This window comes from Myotis lucifugus, unplaced genomic scaffold (genome assembly GCF_000147115.1).
Source record: "Myotis lucifugus unplaced genomic scaffold, Myoluc2.0 scaffold_248, whole genome shotgun sequence".
In the NCBI taxonomy this organism is placed as follows: domain Eukaryota; kingdom Metazoa; phylum Chordata; class Mammalia; order Chiroptera; family Vespertilionidae; genus Myotis; species Myotis lucifugus.
In genome coordinates, this window is record NW_005871296.1 from 1,267,135 (window position 1) to 1,290,132 (window position 22,998).

Here is a 22,998-nt window from a genome sequence, read left to right on the forward strand (position 1 = left end):
ATATGGTTAACTGCTATTTTAAAAAGCAATCCTATATAATAAAAGCATAATATGCAAATCGACTGAACGAGGGTACAACCAAGGCATGTGCAGTGGGCAGAGGGAGGAAAGGTGATGGGGGGGGGTGGCCACCAGCGGTGGCAGAGGGGCGACCGGGGAGGTGGGGCTGCCCACTTGCTGGCCTGTCCCCTGATCAGCCCGCTGGTCACCTCCCGCAGAGAGAGGCTAGACTGCACCTTAGGCCCGCTCATAGGGAGTGGGCCTAAGCCATCAGTTGAACATCCCCTGAGGGCTTCCGGACTGCAAGAGGGTGCAGGCCAGGCTGAGGGACCCCCCCCCCCATCCATCCTGAGTACATGAATTGTTGTGCACCGGCCGGCCTCTAGTACATTTATAAGAATGCATTAGTTCCTGGCATAAAAATGATTTGGAAACATACAAAAGATGAAATGTTTCTCTAACTACAGTTGTCCATTAACATATTTTGAGAGAAAATTGTGTAAGCTATTTACATGATGGTTTTAAAAATTGATACAAATTGAATTGTCCAAAAAGTAATTATTGACAGTATGCTACCATAATATGAAGGTTGCCCATCTTTCTAGAAACTTACTGCCACATCTCCTGATCTTCATAGTATTAATTTCACCATCTCCTGAAAGAGGGCTATTTCTTTTAAAATACTTTTCTGATCAATATTACTTAGCATTTTACTTAAAAAAATGCTTTGATTTATTGTCTAAAGTTGTTTTCTATGTTATCTCTATGTATTCAAGGTGTTGAACCACAGAGCTATGGAAATGCATGTACAAATTCCTGACAATATCTGGATTAGCTCTTGTGTTTAGATGAGTCAGGGGTACAACTAGAAACATTAAAAGTTATTTTGTTTAGTGGTACAGCGAATTTTTATACACACATATATATAATATATATACATATATATTATATATATATAGTAAAAATCATTTGCAGAACCAGAAATAAGCTTTTCTTACAGAGAAACTTTATATGACAATTAAGAGTACGTTATATTCTCACAATATCCTAGACTTTGCTATAATTGATGAGAGTAATACCTGAGAGGCATTTTAAAGGGACAAAGGTCTATTACAAGCCTTGTTATCACTATGCTATCATGATAGAACAGAAACCTTTTAGCTTTCATCAAGAAAAATAGAAATAGAAAAGATAGACATTCAAGGTTTCTAAGCTCTGGGGTTGTAATGTACAGCATGGTGACTATTATTAACAACACTGTATTATATCCTTGAAAGTTGCTGAGAAAATGGATCGTAAATGTCCTCAGCCACCCAAAGAAATGATAATTATGTGAAGTAATGGACTTTTAACTAATCCTACTGTGGTAATCATTTCACAATATATTACTAGGGTATCTCATTATCATGTTGTACATCTTAAACTGACACAATGTTATACATAATTCATATCCCAATGAGGTTGGGAAAAAGAAAAGAAATAATTTCTTTGAAAGGACAAGAAAAATTAAGATGTCCAGTTCCCTTAGCAAGAGCTTAGTTAAGGCTGATTCAAAGAGTTAATCCAAATCACTCGGGTGTGCCGATTTTCTTCTGAGAAACCAGCTACGCCTCTGAAATGGGTCAGTGTGCGTTAGCCACTCAGCTGCCTTCTCCAGACACAGTCTTGGAAGCACAGGGGCTACGTGGAGGGTCTTTCTGAGCGTCTCTCAAGCTCGGACAGGAACTTGGCAACCAGCAGGTCTTAGAATGGACTGCTCTCTGGGCTTCATGAGGAGTTATTTACAAAGCCTCAGTTGTTCAGGTCAAACAACCCAAACCCTCAATCCGGACGGGAGTGGGAGAGAGGAAGTATGGAACTTTGAGCTGAAGTAAGAAAGAATGTTTTTCCTCGGTTTCCATAAATATACAGTAAAAATTTCATATACCCTGAATAATGACAATCTTAATAATTTTGGGCTCTTTTAGGAATAAACCTGGATAATGGACAGGTTTGTAATGAATTATTTCCCAATATAATATGAACATACTTCTTCAATCAAGGGTTTTTTTTTTCTTCTATAAAGGATGACAGAAGGTGAATACACTGTCCTTTCCTCTACAGTATGCTCTGGCTTTACTAGACCGTTAAAAGAAATACTATATTTTTAAAAATTTTTAACTTTTACAAACTCTGATATAGTTGAGGAAGGAAATATAAGGCAGCTGGTTTAATGCCCTCTTATAATGAGGAATCTCCAAAACACATGCTGGTTTTGAATAGTGGCATATTTAAGTTATTATTAGAAATAAACCTTTTAGTTGGTAAATTTACTACCACAAATCAAATCATGTAATTATGTAGATAAAGTATATATAGCAAACTAATAAAAAAAAATCATGCTGCAATATTGTCTAGCCAACTCATTATTGTAGATGAATATAGGCAAACATTTCTGAGACCACTAGATGGCATTCATTCACTGTAATTTTGGCCAAATAAGGCCTTTTGAAGCTACATCATGATATGCAGGTAGGGGGAACACAAATGTTATCCATTATTTGGCAATACTTGCCTATCATTTAACACAATGACAAAGCTCTATTTTATAGTTTCCTTCAAATCAAATCAACAAATATTTATTGAAAGTGAAACAGGAATTTTAGGGGTAAAATAGGACAGGTTTAGGAAATTTTAGAAATTAAGGGGACCATGGAGGAAGCACAGGGCTGCAGAGCAGCAGAAGGTATATTTCCATAGAATAAGGAAGCTGAAAAGCTGCAACAGGTACATTTCCATAGAATGAGGGAGCTGGGAACAGCAAAAGATCTATATTTACAAAATAAAGAGAAGGAAGCCCTTCATCCAGAAGGAGAAGAAGAAAGCCCAAAGGGAATAGGAAAGCAATAAGGAAGGAGGATGGTACTGTATTTGGTTTTTGGTTAACCTTTGAGCCCAGGAGTTACTATAGTAACCAGTCTAAGGGAATAGTGACCAATCAGAGGGGCTATCAAGGCACCAGGATCTGTAGCCTTTATAAGCCATAGGGAAAAAGAACTCAGTGGGACCCTTTCCCTCTCCCCATGTGGGAGTCTGTACTTGTTCTTTAATAAACTCCACCTTTGCTATACCACTTTCTGTCCCTAGATTCATTCTTTGATTCTGGCAGACAAAGAATCCAGTCCAAAAATTACATTTCAAAAGCTTTATTCAAGGATTCTTCCTTCATGTGGAGAGGTGAAAACCACCTTTCTTATGGCGATGATGTATTTACTTAACACATCTTAAAGAAATTATGCTGTGCACCGTATGCCACTTAATTTTGCTTTGTTTCATTGCTTTACTAATTCATATTGTTATTTCTCATGTAACTATTCCTCTAAAGGTTAGAAAAAGCACAACATCACAAATATTACAATATTCAAATATTTTAGATGGAATGGCATTAATCTTCAAAATTAGGTGGGTGGGTGGGGAGAGATTAACCAAAGAATTTATATGCAGGTTCACATAACCCATGGCCACAGATAATAGTGTGGTGAATGCCTGGTGATGGTGGTGGTGGGGGGGTGTTAATGGGGGAAAAAGGGACATCTGTATTACTTTCAACCATAAAGATAAATTTAAAAAATATATAGATATAGAAGAAAAAATTAATGTTTATGAAAATAGGAGGTCAAGAAATCTTGATGGTTCACAAAAGGCTCTTTCTGTTGTACAGCTTAAAAATGTCTGAGAAATAGTGCTCCTTCCTGCTTTGAGAACTAAACCAAAATGGCCTTTGCAATAGCAGATTATTATTTAATCTTTGAGATAAACCATAGAATGAAAACTTCCTAACTCCACACTTCAAACTAAATGGTTGGAAGAAGATATTGATGGGGACAAGTAAACCAAAGGTCAGCTTTTTTAGTATAAGAACTAGGTTAATAATAGTATAAAATCCAGGACTTACCTGTTCTAATATGTTTTGAAGCCTCTCTATCTCACAGTCTATGACAAATTTCTTCTCTTGTCTTCTATCCAGTTCTTCTAGAAGTTGTCTATAGCTGACATCATTAAAATTTTCCACACATATAGCGCTGACATGCCAACCATTTTGTCCTGCTTTTTCCATAATAGCTTGAAGTATTGAATATCCTAGTGGGGGAAAAATACAGGTGGTTACTAAGAGCATACTTTACTTCCCTTTAATTATGCAGGCAGTCACTGATTCTATACCTACATTTTTATGTTCCAAAATATACAGTGGATGCTTATAAATTTAAAAATTAAAGTGGTTATTTTCAAATCATTTTTTTGGCCTGGGACAACAAGATCCTTTAAAATAGATCTTGAATAAAACAGGAAATAGCAACATCCTTCTTTGAATAAGCTCTCAAAGTTTCTCTACTGAAGAATATTACATTGCTCTAGACACATTTTTAATAAGATATACCAAAAACCAAATACAGTACCACCTGTAATCAATAATAATTTCATAGATGCTTTTTGGTAATTTTACACAATAGATAGAATTAATTTTGAACATATGTTTTGACTCTCCCTTTGAACAAGGTAGCAACAACATTTTTTGGTTCAACTACACAAGAGAAGATGTAAAAGGAACAATGTTACCATCAACAGTAAGATAAAGCGCCTGGGAGTCTCCCCCATTGACCTAATGGCCACAGGGGTAGGTTCTTACACCAAGTATGCAAAAAGATAGAAAGATGAATGGACAGGGCCCCAGCACAGGAAAGCTAGCAAGATAATTGGGTAGATAAAAAGCCCTCCCTCCTTATCTCTATCAGAACAGTGGGCTTGAACAGGAAGGGGGAATGATCTTTGAGGTGAAAGTCCACTGTTCTCCAGGTTGCTACGCTTGAATAAACATCTTTCTTTTTGCACCAGCACCTGTTTGATGAGTTTGGCTTTCCTTGTGGCAGGCAGCCAAACCTGCGTTTTTGGTTATGACAATGCAAAAATATTTATGGAGGACCCATTATTGTAAACTAGAGGCCCAGTGTACGAAAGTCGTGCAGGGGGGGAGGTGGTGTCTCTCAGCCCGGCCTGCACCCTCTCCAATCTGGGACCCCTTGGGGGATGTCCGACTGCCGGTTTAGGCCCGATCCCTGCCTAAACCGGCAGTCGACCTTCTTTCAAAATCCGGGACTGCTGGTTCCTAACCGGCTCACCTGCCTGCCTTGCCTGAATCGCCCCCCAAACTGCTCCTCCTGGTTGGGCCTGATCAAAGGCCTTAAATGCTCCCCCTTGCGGGCCTTGATCTCCCCCCAACTTGGTCTTCCCCCTGGTGGGCCCGGATCCCCCTCAATAAGCCCTCTTCCTGGCAGGGCCTGGGCCCCCCCCCAACTGCCCCTCCCCCTGCAGGGCCATTTTTGGGGGGGGCCATTCTTTGTGAAGGATTTCCCCCGGGACACCACCTAAGCTTTTATTATATAGGGAAGCGCATTATTTAGCTCTTCTTGTAGCATGGGAATAATGTTGAATGGGGATGAATTGAATGACCCATTACAATGACCCATCACTGTGTATTCAAATTCATAGTCTAGTAGAGGAGATAGGCATTAAAATTCACAAATGTAAATTAGTTTAAAAACCATAATGATAATTGCCCTCAAGATAAAAGTTTGGCCCAAGGGAGAGTTTGGTTAAATCTGTCTGGATAAGACAAGGAAAAATACCATGAAATAGAAACAACTTGAGTTGGGCCTTGAAGGTTGAGAAGTACATCCAGGATTGCTGAGGAAGGAGGGATATTTACTAGCTGGAGACAGGCTTCCAGAAAGGACTGGATAGCCTCTACCCTGTACTTGGTCCAGACTTTCTGCATGTAGAAGGAAAGTCACGGATCTTAGTATCTGGGTTAAGGATAAAGTGGCAAATTTATGAATCCAGCACTTAGAGGACTTCTTCATGCCAACATGACCTTTCGCTTTTTACAGCTTTCAGTTATAAAATGAAATGTGAGAGAAAGGGAAAAGATACTTTGGATCTATGAATAGCTCTTAAACAAGGATTGGTTAGGATCAGAGCCCCTTAACGAATTATTTCCCTCCCTGTGGCTTAGCATAAAAAAATATGCTAGTCCTCTTTAAGAAGGGGCCCTGGTCGGTTGCTCAGTGGTTAGAGTCTCAGCCCCTGCACTGAAGGGTCGTGGGTTCAATTCCTGGTCAAGGGCACCTACCACAGTTTTGGGTTCAATACCCAAGCCAGCGCATGTGCAGGAAGCAACCAATCTATATGTCTCTTTCACATTGAGGTTTCTTTTCTCTCTCCTCCACCCTCCCTTCCACTCTCTCTAAATATATCCTCGGAAGATTAGCAAAAAAAGGTTTAACACTTATTTGAGCTCATTCTCTGGCATCTGCCTATTGTTTCTCCCTGCTCTGGTCCCTGGAGTTAGAATGGAGAGCTGGATGGATGAAAAATGAAGACTTAAAATGAGTATACAACATATGCAAGATAAGAGCACACTTATCAGTTTTCATTGGTATGTGTGTCTCAGATTCAAAGATTTTGATTTTTAGGTATGTGTTCTACCCGTCAGGGTTTCAAGCATTATGAATGTTCACTTAGTATCAACAGATGGAACTGATGATGAGATCATATTTGAAATATAAATTACCTGATATCCTGCCAAATGAAATATTGTGGCAGTCAGGATTCATTTTTATCTAAATGAAAAAAAAATTCCCCAAAGAGGACATGTTAATTACTCTATCTTGCTCCATTTAGTCTTTCCTTTTGTGATGTTTGCCTGTAATTATTTTTTCAAATCTTACCTAGATTGTCCCCATCTCCTCTCCCCAAACCCAGGACTCTCTCCCTTGTTTCCTATTTGACGCACAGGTAACATGATGACCAGAGTCCTCTCTTAATGTACATGCTCATGCCTCATTTATTCTGTTACTGGGACTTCTTCCCTGATGATAAGTGAGGCAATGTTCCTTTTATTCATTTTTGACGACCTATGAACATGTGTTTTTTTGTACAATACTAATTGACATCTTACTATTTTTTTCTCTCTTTACTTATTGGCATACCAAAATTATTTAAAGACTTTTTGTTAGTTTGATAATTTTTGCATGTTGTAAAAATGATAAACATTGGCCACACATGTCAGAGTAGTCTTCCTGCTCCCTGGGATCAATCCACAGCTTGGTAGTTTTTTAGTTAGTGCTTCTTCTTTTTTTTTTTTTTTGCATCATGTGATTATCAGGCTTCATGTCAGTATTAGGCATCCAGGTTGTTATTTTCCTGCCTATAGGACTTTTACACGAATAAAACAAAAATAAATTCAACATTTTGTTATCTGATTTTTCAGACTTTTAAATAACACTAGACCTGAAATAAGACAAAACCCTAGGATACAATCTTTGTTAAATGGCAAAGAAAGTTGGCTGTCTAAAAAGAACCATTAATCTTAATCAAAAATAAATGGCATCTTTTCAATATAGTGCAAAAGACCAATAATTATAGTTTCAGAGCCTGGCTGAAAACTTGAAATCTTTAGTAAGCTGTGTTTGATTTTAATGTTTTATTTTTCATTGCTGCTCAGATATGTGTCTTATTTATTTGCTAAGATAGTTGGGAATACATTGTAAATTGCAGCAAATACTGCTATTGAATCTATGATTATGTAACCTACCTGTTATATAAACTGGAAAAACACAAGTCAAGTCGTACTAATTCTACATCTGACTATGATTTGTATTCTTCTAGTTACTAGACAATCTGTTATGCAATATTGTTGGCCAGAAAAGGAATACTGTAGTTTTAGGTGAATATCATTACACTAATGGGAAATTCACTACTGTAAAGAATCTTTCAAGTCTTCTTCTTAAAAAAAAAGCTGTCTAACATTTTAATCAACCTAATTTATTGAAAACCTACTACATCCAAGATTCATTAAGATATGTCCAGACGTGATTTTGATTCTACAAGGAATCAACTGTCTAGTAAAACTGATACTTAGGTAACTATTATACAAATTATATAGTATTATATGAATAACATCAAAACCGAAATAATTTGAATATAATAGTAGTGAGGGCATACTGTGCACAAATCACATTACTAGATTAGTAATTCAGGGCTTTTTCATAGTTATCGAAGAACACTATCAATTACACCTACAAATATTTTTAAATGTTATCTCATGTAGTTATATTATCAATCATGTTAAATAGAATCAGAGTGATATAAGCAATCTTGAGCGACTGCAGCCTTACACATCAACACGTTTATATCATCTATGGATAATGACCTATTTTGGATGAGTAATACTATCCAGAGATGTGGCTGCTAGCAACACAAGCTGAGCTTGTTTGTTTGATGTTCTCTTTTGCAAGTTATTTGATTCAACTATCTGTACACAGAGGGGCAGGAAGAGAATCAGGAGAAATTTATGTCAGGGTTAATTTTAAAAAGTAGGAAGTTAACCATCTGATATAAAGAAATTTCATTTAGCTAATAACAGAAAAGTGTTCATAATGCTTTTTAATTAGGTCATTGGTACACTCAATAGGAGCAGCATCAATGGAATGCTAGGTATTTCAGTCATATTTCATGAGAGTGAGAGATTGAGGAGAAAATGAGAAGTGAGAAGGTAGAAATTATCAAGAAAAATCATCAGGGTAATGTAGTAATGAGATGAGGGGTATGCTATTGTCATGAATATGGGATAGAGCAACATCTAGGTCATGGGCGATGGTTTGGGAATGAGAGAACTGGGTAAGTCCCATGAGGAGTTGCAAAGCTTAAAAAGAAGTAACAAAGGGAGGCAGCAACAGCGTGTACTCCCTCAAATTAAAGCCTCTCTCATTAATCTTGTAAATTGCTATGCGGGTCCCCATTACTACACCATTGATTTCTCTGGTCTGGCACAATTACCAGCATTTGAAAAGAAAGGTGTGTGTGTCTGGAAGTTTATTTCATGTTGTGCATAGCCTCAGTCACAGAGAGGAATAGGAAGGAGTCTGCAATCCTCAGGGCCCTGAATGCCACCGTCCTGGAGCTGCAGGGCAGCTTTGGTGACCTTTTAGTTTGTTTCTAAAGCACTTGGGCCCTGAAACATGTCCAAGGCTGCAGCCCGGACCCAGAGGTCTCGGCACGCAGACAGAGGGACTGACATTGCAGCTTGGTTACAATGATCTGCAGCGGCGACTCTAGCATTTTTTTATGCCATAGTTCAAGAAGGGCACCGTGAAAGTGAACAAAGATCTTCCAACTTATACCGCTTGAAGCCATACATTTAAACCTAAGATAAGATGGAACGTCTTTAGTGTTCTCTTTTCTACAAATAACTAAGAGTAAAAATAGAAAATCCATCTTCAAAGGTGGTCCTTCTGGGTCCTAAGGCCTTTTACATTTTCTGACAATAACACTCAGTGTCACCTGATTCCTACGTTGTAGTGTCCATATGCAATTCACCTGGCATCATCTAGGGGAATTTGATACTTTAAATCTTGCAGCTTTCCTGTAAGTTGCAATGCAATCTAACCCTTATTACTACAGGCATATAGGAAGTAATTTCAACTATTTGCCACAGGTTCAAGGCCCCTGAACGGCGCCTCTCAGGGATGCCCTAATGCTATTTTTACTTATTTCTCTTGGGCTTTTCTAGAACTGGGCCACTGGAGAATTTTATTTCAGTACAAAGAATAGATGAGCCCATTAAGGCATATATTCACTTGTTCACATAGCAACTAACTTGATGTTTTTAGACAGAAACTCTGTGGCACTTCCTTGCATGAAGGCTTCAATGTTTTCCTACTATTTTATGATACATACTCAAACCTGGTCACACTTGTCCCCTACCTCTTTCCAGACTCATTTTCTATACTATCCTACTCACCTTCCTAACATCCAGCAGAAATGGCCTTCTCAGATGTTCTAGAAGGTACCATGTAGCTCCACCTCAGTGCCTTTGCACGTGATACTGCTCCCTTTAAAAGACCGTTTCCTTCCACTTGTACTTTCTTGCAGATTTTATCTCAGACATCACTGACCTTCTGACTATATCACTTCTCTGTCAGGTAAGCTCTTACAGCTTTCTGCATATTTCTTTCTTAGAATTGACCACAGTTTCTAAATACACATTTGAATGATGATGTTATTAGTGTCTTGCAGCCGCCACACTGTTCCATGAAGGTAGGTTCTATTTCTGTGCTCAGAACTTAGACCAGTGGGTGCTCCGTAGATGTTAAATAGAGTTGTTTGAATGAATGAATGAATTGATGGGAAATTTGTAGAGAGGAATCAGGGTGTTAAAAAGTTTAGAAATAAGAAGAGGCATAGCAGGACACATTCAGGAACCTGAAACACTGCAGTTTATCTTGTGTGTTTGGAAAAACAAGGAGGGTATGTGGAGAATTGGTGTGGTCTATGAAAAGAGCTTTAAAGGCTGCAGAGATGAGCAGGAATGGGGCATACCACAGGGCCTTCTCTACCCGGCGACATCATTTTGTTCTTTACTCCTTAAGGACTTTAAGAAGAGAGTGACAAGACTGAATGTGTTTTAGAGTGATCATTTAGCTGATTGTGAACAATACAGTGGCTGACTTTAACACAAGAACTAGAAAAACCAGTTAGGAGACCATATTTAAGTAATCCAAATGAGCATAGAATCATTAAGGGGCAGAATGAATTAATTTGGTGACTGATGAAACATAGGGATAAGGAGGAGGAGGATTTGAGTGTGACCAACATCTGTTCTACTGGTGGTCATTTTGCTTTTATTTCAGAAGGAAGAAACTCTTAGGTCTTTTTTTGATCTCTTGAAGAAACACATATTTTTCTATTTGGATTTCAGGTGTCAATGGACTCCTGATGATACACTCCTTGCAGTTACCTTCTTCATCTCAAAGCAATATATTAAATTATGACAGGTTTGAGACACCATTTTTCTCTCTCGCTATAGACTTTGATTTTTCTAGAAATCATCTCTGTAGATTTTGAATATTCCGTAAGAATAAACTGAATTTCTTTTCAAGTTTTCCCCTAACATTTTTCATCTCTTCAGTACTATGAGTATCCTTTTTTTACTATAGGCAACTTTTTTATGCAATAAAGGCGTTCTTAAAAAACTTGCATAATTTTAAAATCAAATCCTAAAGACTAATTTCCTAATTAGAACAAACATTTCTATATAGATATTATTTTTCTCATAGAGATTTTTCTATTTTTTATATTACCCCATATAAAATTCACAATTCTGCTTTTATTTATTTTTCATATCATACTATATAGAGTTTACAATTCAGAAGCACAAAATGCAACCATTGTATGCTCTTAAGGGGATTAAAATATAATTTGTGAATTAACAGACACCCAAACAATGTTTGTCTCATATTAAGCATTTAAAGTGTTTAAGATTTAATTTTGAATGTCAAACTTACTCAATATGCCAAAATTTTGGGAAAGCAAAGTGCTGAGTTGAAAAGAGGGGTAGTGAGAGGGATTTTACTGCAGGGAGAACGACCTGGGATGTGATGTGGTCCTTAGAGGATGGGAGTTTTCACAGATGAGCTACTGCAGCATAACTCAAAGGCAGAGAGGCAGGAAGATTGAGAAATACTTAATGTAGGCCTGATAATTAATAGGCTAGTTTGCTGGAGTACTGGATTCATAAACTATATTATGCTTTATTATCACTTTACAATATGATTGGACCTCATAAGAGCCCTGTAAGTAACTATTAATATCCTCATCTATAGGTAAAGAAACAGAGCTAGCTTATGTGATTTACATCAAATCCTAATCCTAATAAGTGACAGAGCTACAGTTTGAATTCAGGCCTTCCATGCTTAATTAAGTCTAGGGACTTTTCTACTACCTTTTAGCCAATAGCAGGAGATGAAATAGGAAAGGAAGGTCAAAGCTGTGTCAGGAAGGCCTTTAAATAACAGTTATCTTCAATTCTTCTCTTTCTCTCACAACACATCTCATATTTTAACATTTCCTGTCAGTTATCTTAAAAATATATCAAGAATATGACAATTTCTTCCTGTCTCCACTGTCACCACCCAGGTCCAAACCATCATAGTCTCTTGTCTGGATCATTGCAAGGTGTCCTTGCTCTGCCTTTGCCCCCTTCAGACTATGAATAGCATAGTTGCAAGCAAGCCAGCTCATGTCACTCACAGCTCAAAATCCTCTCATTGCTTCTTTAAGGTGGCCTAGACAGCCCCACACTTCTGACCTCATCTACTGCTCATCAACTCTCAAACATCACCAGCTAACTGGCCTCTGCAGTTGTGACAATCTGCCAGGTAGGCACCCATCTCAGGCTTCTGTCCTGGGATGCTCTCTCCAAGGTGGGTCTTTGAGGCTCACCCTTTCACTTCCTTTAGGTCTTTACCCAAATGCCCGCTCTTCAGTGAGGCCATCCTAGGCTGCCTCCTCTAAAATTTCAACGCCCTGTCCCGAGGTTCCCTATTTCCCTTCTGTGTTTTATTTCCACCCCAATACCACCATCTAATATACTGCGTATTGTTTCTGTTTTCTTTTTTAGTTTATTTCTCTCCTAGAATGTAAGCTCACAAAGGCAGATTTTGTTTTGTTCAATGTGCTAAAAGAGTGTCTGGCAACTAAATGGCACTCAATAAATACTTTTGAATGATTAGATACTGAAAGTTCAATTTTACTCCATTGACAAAAGGCAAACACTGGAGGCTTTGGAACAGGAAAGAGACAGATGTATAAAATTGCTCTTATAGTAGTAGTGGAAATGACAGATTCACATAGAAAGAGAAGGAAGAAATGGAATAATCCAAATAGGAGGCTACTAAAATTATCTCAGGTATAATGCTATGACTCCCCTAGTCTAGATTGAGTCTCAAAAAAATGGGGGGAAAGGAGAATGTTAATACTCTAAATTCTATACTTGTCCCCTCATTTTTCATTATACCAGGTGGAACCATGTGAGATTGCCATTTGTGTTAGTCTAAAATATTCAAATTTCAACCATGTCTTATGTTTCAACCTAGAGATGTACCTTTTGCACTGATGATAAGGAATATTAAGTGGAATTACAATGACTTGAGAACTACTTATTTTATACATTTTGACCCCAAAAGAATATAGTAGATACAATTCTAAACCAGGGCAGAGGGAGGTCATGATTTGTAGGAACCAAGAGTCTGGTACACCTCAGCAAGTCCTTAGAGTTTCCCTGAAAATTGATCTAGAGTTTTCATTATCAGTCTTCAGAGCAACCACCTGGAGTCATTAATAAAGACTAAAGTAAGCCTAAAAAAAAATCCAAACGTTAAAGGACTTGTGAAATCTATTCTAAATGATAAAAACAGAAATGCTTTTGGTTCATAAAAACAAATCCTCAGCTAACATGGAAAAGTTGGTTCATTGGTTGAGGGTGCAAGATAGCTGATGACATAGAATTCTGGTTCTTAATAGATGAATTAATTTGTGCTATCCTATGTTGAAGTTTGAATCCAATAGAGAGCTCATTAATTAATCATGAAAGCAACCACTAGCAACAAAACACACAGAAGTGTTACACAACATATTAAATATCAGTTTGTTATATTCACATGCCAAACTGTAAATAATATTAATTTGGGCCTGGCTTTTATGCACAAAGCCAAAACCATTCATTTTGCTTGATTTGAAAGTGATATTTTAAAATGCTACTTTTGTCTTTTCTTCAGAAAAGGAGTAGATGTACATAATTTTCTTGTGATGATTCTAGTAACAGGATTTTTGTATACAATTACAGAGACAATTTCTGTTCCTAACAGGAACAAATACAGGATGAAGTAAGTAGTCACCATATGATTAGCCTAATTTTTATATCCCACTGAGAATAGCTCAGTTCCAAGAAGTAATTGCCAACTCATGTCAGTGACTGTGAGAGTGAATACATTTGATTATTCACTATTAAATTTCTTTCGTGGGGAAATGACTCTGGGGGTGTTCACCTAAATAAAGAGTGATTTCTTGAACAGCATGCTGGATGACAAATGATGAGTTCTGGGGTAGACTCGCTGACTTTCAACTGCAAAAATTGTGTTTCTCATTTCAACTATACGACTCTGAAGCAGGTTATTGAAAGGCCTTAAATCATTTAATTTTGACTTCTATGCAAAGAAGATGATTAATGTAGGATTTTGCTGATTATAGTAATCTGCTCTGTAGCTGTTAATAAAAATTAACTTCATTTCCCATGGTAGACTGAATGCAGAATGCTGTTGTCCACTTGCGGGAAATACTGTGTCAATTCTTGGTAGGTAAGGAAATTCCTCCCTACAACTTTGAGGAAATCATAATGTTTTTATTGATTTCAGAGAGAGAAAGGGAGAGGAAGAGAGAGAAACATCAAATGAGAGAAAATCATCAGCTGGCTCCTGCATGCCTCCCTACTGGTGATGGAGCCTGCAACCTGGGCATGTGCCTTGACCAAGAATCGATCCATGACCTCCTGGTTCATGGGCTGATTCTCAACCACTGAGCAACACTGGCTGGGTGGCGGAATCATAATGTATAACAACACCCCACATCCTCTCAAAAGCACAAAGAATAATTTAACTCTTAGTCTTGAATTTCATATGCAGTTATTAGCCATTCTCTCAGTCGCTTCAGTCAGAAACCCAGGAGATACTCTCAGACTTGTCACTGTTCTCCACCCTCATGCTAAGTCATCTTGATATTTCTTCCTAAATATTATATTTAAAATATTTCATAAGCAACTCTCTCCTTAGTCATTCTGTCAATTTTCATTCAATGAATATATATTTTTTAAATATATTTTATTGAATTTTTACAGAGAGGAAGGGAGAGGGACAGAGAGTTAAAAACATTGATGAGAGAGAAGCATCGATCAGCTGCCTCCTGCACACCCTCTATTGGGAATGTACCTGCAACCAAGGTACATGCCCTTGACTGGAATCGAACCTGGGACCCTTCAGTCCACAGGCCGACACTCTATCCACTGAGCCAAACCACTCAGGGCACATTCAATGAATATTTATTGAGTGTGGATTGTCTGACAGGCCATTGCTCTAGGACTGCAAACATAGAAATAATAAAAACAGTACTATGTGCCTACCTTCATGAAGCTTACAGTCCAGTGGCTGAGGCAGACAATAGACAAATACACAAATACATTGCTAGTATAACAACAAGAAGTTATATGTGCTATGAAGAAAAATAAAGGAAGAATGGAACAGATTGACTGACTGGAGGTGAAGGTGGGAGGGGTGCTTTATCATCCCACACCAATCTCTTACTGTCTCTCTTAGGTATGCATCACTTAAGTTTGCTGAATAAACCCAGTTCTCTCTTCTTCTTTTTTTTTATTTTCTTCCAGATACTTTTTAAAAAAATTTTGTTTTATTGCTTAAAGTATTACAAAGAGTATTACATATGTTCTCTCTTCTTAATGCATTGCAATGACTACTCCTTATGCTAAGAAAGTTTGTATTCTTTATCCTCACTTGCAACTTGCAATCTTACTCTACACCTCAGTTTTAGTGTTAGGGCATTTTAGAAGACTTTTCTGACCTTATATTGGAGTTTTATTTCCTTAATATTTCCCTAGCTATTTGTTTATACAGTAATTATAGCTCATGTCTCACCATTTTAATTAAATTATTTATCAAGTAAGTACTATGTGGTACTTTTGAAAGTACAAAGTATACAGTGAATCAGTTACTGATCTCAAGAATGTTGAATTATAATAATTTTAATTGTTAGTTTACTTGTCTAATCTTCTTAAAGTGTTAGATGAGTTCTTAGTCATTTTTGTTTCTCCAGTTATTTTTTTTTCACACAAAGAAAAGAATAAATTCAATAAGAGTTAGATTGAATTGGATGGCAACAGTAAAAATCCTGTCTTTCAATATTACCCCCTATTTGATCAATCTTAACGATAGTAAAGATAATAATAAAAATAACTGGGTCAAATGGGAGTTCCATTTTTAATTTTTTGAGGAAACTCCATACTGTTCTCCACAGTGGCTGCACCAGTCCGCATTCCCACCAGCAGTGCAGGAGAGTTCCTTTCTCTCCACCAGCACTTGTCATTTGTCGATTTGTTGATGATAGCCATTCTGACAGGTCTGAGATGGTATCTCATTATCATTTTGATTTGCATCTCTCAGATGATTAGTGATTTTGAGCATGTTTTCATATGTCTTGTGGCCTTCTGAATGTCCACTTTCGAAAAGTGTCTATTTAAGTCCTTTGCCCATTTTTTGATTGGATTGTTTATTTTCCTTTTGTTTAGATGTATGAGTTCCCTATAAATTTTGGAGATTAGGTCCTTATTGGATGTAACATTGGCAAATATGTTTTCTCATGCAGTGGGCTTTCTTGTTGTTCTGTTGATGGTTTTTTTTGTGTGTGTGTGTGTGTGTGTTTTTTTTTGCTGTGCATTAGCTTTTTATTTTGATGTAATCCCATTTGTTTATTTTTTACTTTCCCTTCTAGAAAATAATCCAGAATCCAGAAACAATAATCAGAAAGACATATGCACCCCATTGGTCATAGCAGCACAATTTACAATAGCCAAGATTGAAAACAACCTAAGTGTCCATCAGCAAATGAATGGATTAAAAAATTGTGGCACATCTACATAATAGAATACTATGCTGCTATAAAAAAGAAAGAATTCTTACAATTTGCAACAGCATGGATGGACCTGGAGAGCATTATTTTAAGTAAAATAAGCCAGTCAGAGAAAGAAAAATATCACATTATCTCACTCATTTGTGTGGAATATAATGAACAACATAAACTGAAGAACAAAAATAGATCCAGAGACATAGAAGCATCAAACTGGACATCAATCTTCAGAGGGAAGGCGAGGGTGGGGAATAAGAGAATAACCAAAGGACTTGTATGCATGCATATAAGCATAACCAATGGACACAGACACTAGCGGGGTAGAGGCATGTGCTGGGGGTGGCCAATGGGGGAAAAAAGGAGACATATGTAATACTATATCTAATGCTTTAAATAATAAAGAATTAAAAAAATAAAAATAACTAATGATTATTGAAGACTTACATAATCCAAAGAATTAAGTGCTGTATTAAGTGCTTTATGGGCATAGTGTTACCTGTATTATCTTCATTTTATATAAAGGAACTGATGATAGAGAAGTTGTTGACAAGGTTACTTGGCTATTAATTGATAGAGCTTTGCTCTGACATTAAAGTCTGCTTTTTATACTCTTCTATAATATAGTTTATAATATAGTCTATAATACAATGAGCACTTAATTCCATTCTGTTTGGGTTACTTTTATTCCCCTATTAAGAGCTCATTTTTGACGCAGAATGCCTCTGGTAGTGAAGCACTTCTGGGTACTGGGGTATTTCTGAGGAGTACTGTGGCTTCTGCTATTCTTGTTAGGGATACACTTGCTGCTTTAACTGCACCTTCACAGAGAAGTGAAGCCCCTTCCCCTCCCCACCTGCTCCCCAACAGTCTCCAGTAGATCTGGTCCAACTCTCACAACCATTGAAAACCTTACCGTGATGAATAAAAGTTCTTCCTCACAAAAGTCTGTGAATGCTGCCCTGTGGACACTTTGAGTTAATGTCTCCCTGGCACATATAATGCTCAGGACATACAAGCAACTGCCTTTTCTGAAGGATATCAAACATTAAATCAAAGAATTAGGTCAACTCTAGTGAAAAAGCTTTTGAATTACTACTTAAATCTATCTATTTGCTTGCCCAAGTTCTTCCCATCTAGAAAGGGCCCCAAAACCCTACAGGACTATTTCAAAGATTATATTTGAATCACAGTATGGAATGGCTTTTGCTCTTACCAGGATTAATGTAGGGGAGTTTTCTGAATAGGAATTAGCATTGAAAAATCAAAGGTTACTTATATTTTTAATGAAAATAAGTTTGCCTGAAAATGATATGGATATAAAAACATTTGTCTATGATCTGATAATTGTATCATATTTGAGTCAAGTTTGTATTATCAGGATAGAAAATCAATTCAAGCTATTTATTTTTCATCAAATATTTACAATATGGCAATCAGTCAGTAAATAAAGTGTCTTCTTTGCTTTCGGAATCAACAATTTATGCTAGGGGACAGAAGATTTGACTTTGGTGGGCACATGGTGCAATATACAGATCTTGTAACACAGAAATCCACACTTGAAACCTACATGTTCATGTTGACCAACGTCACTCCAATAAATTTAATAAAACAATCTATACCAGGAACCACTGACATAAATGAGTATTCATTTGGATGTTCCCCCAACACTGCTGACTTCCTTAAACATGGGCTGCTATTTATACAATGCCCCTGTCCATATTTGATGATTCTAACAGTTTCTGTAGATTGACTGTTCGTAAGCATGATTTCAATGTAATCTGAAAAAAGTTTTTCTTTTAAATCAAACTGAAGAATTCTAGAGTTCAAAGGATTTTTATTTTACCCTGGGACTTGCTTCTTTATAGATGTGGAACGATCTTGTATCCAGAAGAGAGCATAAATTAGGTTTCTGAATTTTTTAACAGAATGTCAGCTTTGCCATCTGTTCATCTTTTACTTACAGCATATAGAGCTTATGCATTCCTACTCCGCGAGCAAATCTAAAAGCTCAGTGACCATTTGCAGCCCAGAGAGACTTTAAGGATCATCTAGTCCACATTTTTTATCTTGAGGAAATGAATGTCCCGCCCTCCCCAATGACTTACCAAGACATAAATTCTAGGTATGACACAGACGAATACAGGAGTCTCCTGACTCCTAAGCTAGTTACTTTCCTGCATATCACTGTCTCTGGTTCCTATGGAAATTCTAGTTCACCAGTTGTTATTTGAGGAAGGCAATGTAAAGATTATGCTGTTCTTCAAGGATCTAATTCTCAGACATAAGTCTTATTTATTTATTTAGACGTCAGAGTTAGGTATTTTGCAAAGTAGCAATGCATTCTTAATGCCTTAGAGAAGAAAGAACTTCCTGATAAATTCTTTGTATATAAGAAAGAACTTCTGATAAATTCCTTTTATAATGAAGAATGAGTAAAAAGTTTGTCTTTGTTAATCAAGATCTGAACCTATATCCTCCTTATTTAGATCCTTTTGCAAGGTAATATGAATAAAAATCTCACCAGTATGGGAAGACGTACCTAGTAGCAGAGAAGTGTCTAAAAAATCCTTACTCATGTCTTTGATAACATTGCACTTGTCCTTGGAGAAGTCTGGACAGGGCTGAGAAGTTGAGTCTTTAAGAGGATATGAGTTCCCATTAGCTTTGGGCAAAATAGAGCAAAAGAAGAAAAAGAGTACATGCCTATGGGTTCCCATTAAAATAAATTCTTTTAAAATTCACTTAATGGTTATCCAAAAGTTTGGTTCTCTTTCTCTTCAGCATCGTATTGGATTGACATTAAGAAATCTTTAATCCTTTAATGCTTGGTTGGTTTCAGACTCACAGGAACTGAAACTACTCTCCATTGTATTTCATTGCTTTTGGTCTTTGTTTTCTTCTTTTAAACGACTAACTTTCACAGCTTTGGAAGAGATAAGAAAGTGTGGACTGAGGATTATTATGCGATTGTCTCATGACCAGCTTCAGTAAAGTTACAGTGAAGCATTTGCTGGTAGAATGATGTAGGAGGTTATTTACCCATACATATCAGGAAAGTATGACCTAATCTTGTATAATTCTACCTTCAAAATAAATGTGAAAGGTTTTCAATATCTTCACTATAACTGTTGTGGTCCAATTATCATCATCTCTCACGTCAGCCATTGCAATAGCCTTCAAACAGTTTTTCCTGTTTTGGTCCTGGTCTTCTTGCAAGTCTATTCTTATCACAGTGGCCAGACTGATCCTAAGATATGGAAAGTCATATTATGCTACATCTCTGCTCACAATTCTTCAATAGCTTTCTTTCCACGTCATTGATGGGGGGAGGGGGAGTAGTTTTTCAATGGCACTTTCCTCCCACTCTTATAGTTCTTGGACCTCTTCTCAACAATTTGCTCACTTAGCTCAAGTACACTGACTTCGCTGCTGCTCCCTCATAAGGAGTAGCATCTTCTTTCAATAAGGCTTTGCACATGCGCTTCCCTCTCCCCTTCATGCTTTTCACCCAGGAAGCAACAGGGCTCCCTCACCTGGTTCAGTTTCACTCCAACAGTACCTTCTCCATGAGACCTTCCCTAAAAATCCCATTTAAAAATCAAATTTAAAAAGTTAAATAAAATAGTAAAACCTATATCCCCAGTGCTTAGTATACGGTATAGTAGGTATTCAATAAAGATTAGTTCATGAATGAAGGACAGTGGCTGTGCCCCATTAGCTGAGACAAGTTAACTATGTCGATTTGAGGGCTGCAGATTCAAGAACCAGAGTGAGAGCTTGGTGTGACTTTGAATTCAAGGGCTCTACAGTTTTTGGAACAATAGCAACAACAGAAATGGGAGCACCTACTTGGATTGGCAAAGTTTTTATTTTAACACCTGAGGATGATTAAAAAAATACGCAAAAACCTTATAACCAACTTCTATACCTGCTTACTTTTATAGAAAAGAAAACATTTTAAAACTAAAAGAGTAAGAAAAATATAGGGTGTGCAAAACATGTATACACACTTTGAATGATTATAAAGTCAGTGTTTATTAGTATATAGTTCATTTTTAAAATTTAAAAGAATCTACAGAAATGAGTATTTATTTATTTATTTTTTTGTCAATGCCTGTTTTCAAACTGATGACCCTTCTGGTCCAGGCACTGCCGATAACATGAAGCAATGGAATAGCAAACATCAAGAATCATTTCGTTTGGTATCTGTATGCCCTCAATTTGTTAACTGCTGCCAGTTTTGTACCGTAAACTTTATCTTTTATGTATCCCCATCAAAAGGTCTAGTGGATAAATTTTCTTTGTTCAAAGCTTAGTGACCCCCCCCCCACAACTGTATACACACTTTGAATAATTATAAAGGCAGTGTATGTACTTCAACTGCGTTTTCAAATTTCCAGTAGCATTTAGGATGAGTTTCCTTTGTTCAAAGCTTCGTCTGGCTTAAAAGAAAGAAACATCCATTGAGCTGTCAGCTGTTAAGCTGTGCGGACATGTTTTGGGGACGCCTGTATAACCTTAGGATACAGAACGTTTCTTCAATTGAAAAATGTGCTGGAGAGAAAACTCTCTCCGCTGTCCTGAGTTTTCTCCTCCCATCGCTGCAAGGTGTGTCCCTAAGAAAGCTGCGCTGTGCACTCCAGCTCTGCAGCCCTGCTGTGAGGGAACCCGGCCACCCACAGGCCTAGCCCGCTCAGCTCTGCCTCCCGCACGGCCACAGAGAGAACAATGATGTGCCTTCAATTCATCATCAACAGACAAAAAGAGTTTACAAAAAGGTGCTGGGGTTAAGATCTGTATGGGAACAAGAATAAAACTTTAAAAGTTGTAAGGACTTTCCTTGGGAATACCCACTCTCTACCCCCTCTTCAGTTTAAGTGTTCGAATGCTGACTTATTTGAAAAAAAAAATCCTATTGTCGAGAAATGAGGGTTAAAGAAAAACCATTAAAAGATATAGGAAGGAGGCTAATCGTTGAAATTTTGTCATGGAGGGACCTAGAATCTTATAGAAGCCCAAAATCAAACGCAAATTTGGGGAGCCACTTAACAAACAAGCCGCCACGTCTACACAGATGGGCTCCTTTGCTTGTTTTAGCTTTCCATAAGTTCTGGAGGGCAGCAGTGCAGTTTTTGAGGATTTAGGAAGGTCGATTATGAAAAGGTTCACAAAAGTAAGAAAAGGGCAAACCTCTTGGTTAATAATAGATGAAAAGGGACAATTTGTGAAGCCGCAGGCACACAGAAATGGAGGGGCCTTCAGAATTAGGTTTCTCTATGAGATTGGTTTTCTAACAGAAGAACATTTCTCACCATATTTTGAGTGGCTAAGGTGTTTGTACTGTTTGATGTCAAAAGTTACACTTACAGCAGACAGACTGAAATTGTTTGAAAGCCCTCTCAAAGCAACTTTGGAGAATCTTATAATGTAACCAGAGACCTAATGCATGAAATTCATGCAAGAGTAGGCCTTCCTTCCCCCTGACACCAGCACCGGTTTCCCTCTGGCACTCGGGACCCAGGCTTCCCTCGCAGACCTGGCTTCCTCTGGAAGGACCTCTGGTCTAATTAGCATATTACGCTTTTATTATTATAGATAAAGAAACTGCATTGTTCAAACCTTGTAGGCACAGGGGAACATGACCATTTGCCGCCAGTATTATGCAGCACAGTGAAATGCATGTAAAATGCCATGTGCACGTGCTGCAGGTATATCGGGAGACTTCTGTAAAAAACAATTTTCTGTTCCCTAATCATCTTCTACTTAAGTTCCCCATGAGTTACAGGGAACAGTCTTGGTATTTTAAATAGAAATAATGTGCATTGGGAGCATTTATTAGTGGTTATACAGTATAGAAAATGAAATATATTTTAGTACCAATAATATTACTCACTTTTTTATGAGTAATAATTTGATTATTGAAGATTTCAGAAAGCATCAATGAGGAAAGACTTGTGTCTAAGAGTTTAAAATGGCAGAAACTTTAGTTCAATTTATAGAAAGAAAAATGTATTGACCTTAAAATGAATAAAAGTTGTCATTTTAATCTACAATTTAAAGTAGATAAGAATTGTTTGAAATATAGTAATATTATCTATAAAAACTTGCTAAATAGTCAAATTTTTGTAAGCCATATAATTTTTGTTTTGGCAATAATAACATGAACAATCTAAAAAGACCTACTTAGTGCAGACTAAACTAAGTATTATTTGTAAAATGTTTAGATAAGGCAGGCTAAGGTTTATGTTTACCTTAGCTATTAGTGAAATTTCATAAAAAGTAATACTAATAAAACAACTTAGAAAAAGTTGATCATAATTAAAAGTATGTTTTGGAAATATTTCTTTATAAGATGGTTATGAAAATTATAATATTCTGGTTAAAATACACTAGAGAAACATTTGTTATAAGACAAATGTTAATTATTGTAAT

The 22,998-nt window shown here is 37.1% G+C and overlaps 1 protein-coding gene across 5 annotated transcripts in view; it reads right to left on the reverse strand.

Annotated features, from left to right (window-relative positions):
• Positions 1-22,998, reverse strand: part of GRIA4 (glutamate ionotropic receptor AMPA type subunit 4) — a 413,519-nt gene that overhangs the window by 124,675 nt on the left and 265,846 nt on the right. For all 5 annotated transcript variants that reach the window (XR_002831674.1, XM_006098831.3, XM_006098833.3 and 2 more), the window contains exon 4: positions 3,935-4,119. Coding sequence is in view for 4 of the 5 variants with exons in the window: in XM_006098831.3 (XP_006098893.2) it covers positions 3,935-4,119 (185 nt within the window). In the remaining variant the exon portion in view is untranslated. The remainder of the gene's footprint in view (positions 1-3,934; positions 4,120-22,998) is intronic.